General features: G+C 40.6%; 1 protein-coding gene across 1 annotated transcript; it reads right to left on the bottom strand.

Moving 5' to 3' along the window:
• Positions 1-387: 387 nt before the first annotated feature.
• CSUI_010528 (dynein heavy chain family protein) lies at positions 388-3,011 on the bottom strand (the record flags this gene model as incomplete). Its single annotated transcript, XM_068070631.1, has 4 exons — positions 2,783-3,011; positions 1,568-2,091; positions 1,059-1,199; positions 388-654 (listed from the first exon to the last, which is right to left on the bottom strand). Coding segments are annotated over exons 1-4 (996 nt in total), but the record flags the coding sequence as incomplete, so codon positions are not given.
• Positions 3,012-3,837: the final 826 nt, after the last annotated feature.

Genomic DNA, 3,837 nt, shown 5'->3' with positions numbered 1-3,837 from the left:
TAGGTATGTATGTATATGTATGTCTATGTATGTATGTATGTCTATATATGTATGTATGTATGTCTATGTATGTATGTATGTATGTCTATGTATGTATGTATGTCTATGTATGTGTATGTATGTATGTATGTCTATGTATGTATGTATGTCTATGTATGTATGTATGTCTATGTATGTGTATGTATGTCTATGTATGTATATATGCATGTATGTCTATGTATGTATGTAAGTCTATATATGTATGTATGTGTTTGAGGTGTCTGTACATCCGGCGACTGGAGAATGTTTTGACGGCCAACTAGAAGAGATACATACAGCTATAGAAATAGTTCAAAGACATCTCTTCACTTCTTTCTTTCTCACTCTTTCTATATTTTTCTTACCGTTCAGTTCTTTGACTCTTTCCTGTACGACAGCGAGGGCCGCTTCGGCTTTGCTCTTGCTTTCCGTCGCTTGGGCGAAGGCATCCATAAGGGGCTTGACTTTTCTGTATATATTGTTGTATGTGACTATATTCACTACCCAATTCGCTAGATAGGCAGCGGCGAGAGATTTGCCTTTCATGACTTCAAAGTTAAAGAAGGGCTGAGAAATGATAGGCTCAATTAAAGCCACTGTCTCTTGGGTCATATTCTCCGCATCGAACGCCCTCACCTACAAGAAAGAAAGAAAGAAAGAGAAAGAAGAAGAAGATGTTTGACTTTCGAGAGAAGGAGGAGAGAAAAAGAGAGAGAGAGATGACTAACTCATGCATGAAGGGGGATGTACATAAAAAAGACAATCAAAGAAGAGAAAGATGAAACTAAAGATAGAATGAATACACAAAAGAAGAGAGGGTTCTTCTCTGTCATAGAAGCTCTATCTAGTAGTACCTGCACTTCACTTCAACTCCACTCGTATACCATGCACATACAAAGAGGGAAAGAGAAAGAGAGAGAGAGATGGATGAAAGATGAGAGATAGATAGATTAGAGATAGATATGAATGAATGAATCTTCAAAGCAGAAGCGTTTCTTCTTCCCATGGACGATGGTCTACATCTCTTTCTCTCTTCTTACTTGATCTAGGAATTTGGCGGGGTCATTCATCATCTTCTGTGAGGCCTTCCAGTCGGTATTTTTGAGTTCGCCTCGCATAATTAAGACTGCCTTCGTCACTTCCATACACTCCGCTGGGGGCTTCCCTAAAGCCTTCAGCTCCTACACAAAACGAAGCAGAAAAGTAAAAGAAAATGAAAGAAAGAATGAAAGAAAGAATGAGAGAGCTCTCTACTCCTTTTCTTCAATATGACGTCATGCTAAAGACATCTCCACACCCTTCATTCCTTCATTCCTCATTTTCCTCCCCAGCCACACACCCACATACACCTCCACACATACACATACATATATTTATATCCATAGATATAGAGAAAGATAGCATCTTCAGATCTATTTATCTATGTATCTATCTAGGTTTGGATCTCTCTCCCTGTCTGTCTATTTGTGAATGTACGTATCTATCTTCAATCTATATCTATTTCTTTATCTCTCTCTGTATTTCTTTTGTATGTATGTGCATCTTCTACCTGTATAGCAGGTTTGGTGAGGCATTTGACTGCCTCCCTAGCTCTCTCCATGGCGGGGAGAGCTTCGGAAAGTTCCTCGTCCGCTTTCTTTTGGATTGCGCTCGCTTCTTCCGCCGCTTCGTTCGCTTTCTCGTTCTCTTCATTGGCGATCTTGCTCTCTTCTTCAGCTACAGCAGATGCCTTAACGACCTGCTCGATTAGGAGATCTACCGCAGCCTTCTGCTCGTCGACCTTAACCATTTTCTCTTGGAGATCTTCTCGTAGCCCTTCGACCTTCACGCGTGTATCTTGAAGAGTCGTTAGGCCTCTTTGTAGTCGACCTACGGACTTGTCGATATCTAGACGTTTGGACTGAAGAAACTTCTTGTAGAAATCTATAAGCTCTAAGAACGACTTAGGGGTCGTATAATTGTGTCTTCTCTCTATCTCATAAAACTTCTCGTTCGCAGGATCGACTGAAAGATGGACCGACGCCATGTGCTCCGCTAGAGTCAAGTGCATCTCTTCAGAGGGAAGCTCGACGTCTAGGCACACAAACGAAATAGAAAGAGAGGAGAAGGTAAAAAGCGGAGACGAAAAAGAAGAAGAAGAAAAGAAGAGGAGAAAAGAATGAGAAAGAAGAAAAGAAATAAGAGGAGAGGAAAGGAAAAGAGAACAAAGAGAACAGAAGAGAAGAGAAGGAGTGTATCTGTTTTGTAGATAGGTAAGAAGGCAGAAAAGAAAGAGAGAGAGAGAGAGTTCTGAGCTTTATCCTCTTCTCTCTCTCTGTTTGTGTATGTATGTATACATATATGTAGTTCCTCTCTCTCTCTCTCTTTCTTTTTCTCTCTGTCGAAGGTCATGAAGGCATTTATCCACACACTTAGACTGTTTAGTCACATGCTACTCAAATAGTCAACGCTCATAATGCATACATATATATATAGATATACATATATACATATATATATAGATATACATATATAGATGTATATACGTACGCGTAAATAGACTCGCGGATACAGAGAGACGAGCAGCAGCCTTGGTGTCTCTCTGTCTCTCTACCTATTTCTCTATCTCTGTGAATCTTCATATGTATGTTGATCTCTAGAGAAGATACCAGATGAACCCCTTTCGTTTCTTTCTCCCTTGTTCTTCTCTCTCCTTTTCTGGTCTTTCTTTCCTTCTTTCTCTTTCTTTTCTTCTTCTTTCTCTTTCTTCATCTTTGTCTTTTACCTTGTATGAATCTAAGAGCGACATGTACGAGGGCGTCTCTGGGCCAGGGGTGGAATTGATCCATCACTGTGCCGGAGATGACCGCAGGAAACTTCCGTGCTCTCACACGCAAGGCCTCTCCGACAGGGGAATGGCACAGAATTACATGCAAATTCTTTCTTATCTTATCCACGAAAAATTGCGTCAAACCCTCCTTCGTATCGGGAACATTTGCTGCCTTCGCTTGCTTCCTACAAAGAAAGAAAGAAAGAGTGAGAAAGAAAGAAAGAAAGAGAGACATGTGAGTGAGGAGTTAAGGATGAAGAAGAAGAAGAAGCGGCTCTAGTAAGAGGGCGTCGGAGTAGAGAGAGAACGAGGTAAGAAGGGGGATGGAGAGAGAGAGAGAAAGTAAAGAAACATACCCACACGAAGAAAGAAGAGAAGAAGGGTATATATATATCTATATAGATGTATGTAGCTATTGACACATGCCTTCTTCATATTTCATATGTATGTCCGTCGTCGTTGATAGGAGATAGAGGAGGAGTTAATAGCATAGCACTACCCGTCACTACGAGAGAGAGATATTGATAGATAGGTACATATACATATATATATATACATATATATATATATATATGTTTCTGTAGATCGAGTGCATGTGCTAGGCAGTCCTAAGAGATATAGTGTTCACATATCGGAGCTCATATAGGGAATAAAGACCGCATCTGTATAGCCAGATATTTGGGGAGAGAGAACGACTCTAGACTTCTCGAGATGAAGAGAAAGAAAACGCAGACGGACGGTCCGATGGCGTTCTTGTTGTCCTCTGAAGGCAGAAAAGTGCTTTCCTCTCTATCTATCTGGAAATATAGATAGAAAGATAGTTGCCTGGCTAGCTAGCTAGGTAGCTATCTGTGTATCTGTCTATATCTCTCTGCCGTCTATTCTATCTTTTCTCCGACCCCTTCTTGAGATTTGTGTTTTGGCCACTTCATTCTCTGTGGATGAGAAAAGAAGAAGAAAGAGGAAAAGCATAAAGAAGAAGACCCAGAGAATGAGAGGTGTAAGACCAG

This window comes from Cystoisospora suis (assembly GCF_002600585.1).
Source record: "Cystoisospora suis strain Wien I chromosome Unknown contig_7701, whole genome shotgun sequence".
NCBI lineage: Eukaryota > Apicomplexa > Conoidasida > Eucoccidiorida > Sarcocystidae > Cystoisospora > Cystoisospora suis.
The sequence above is the reverse complement of the archived record's forward strand: the minus strand, read 5'-3'. Positions and strand labels throughout refer to the sequence as shown.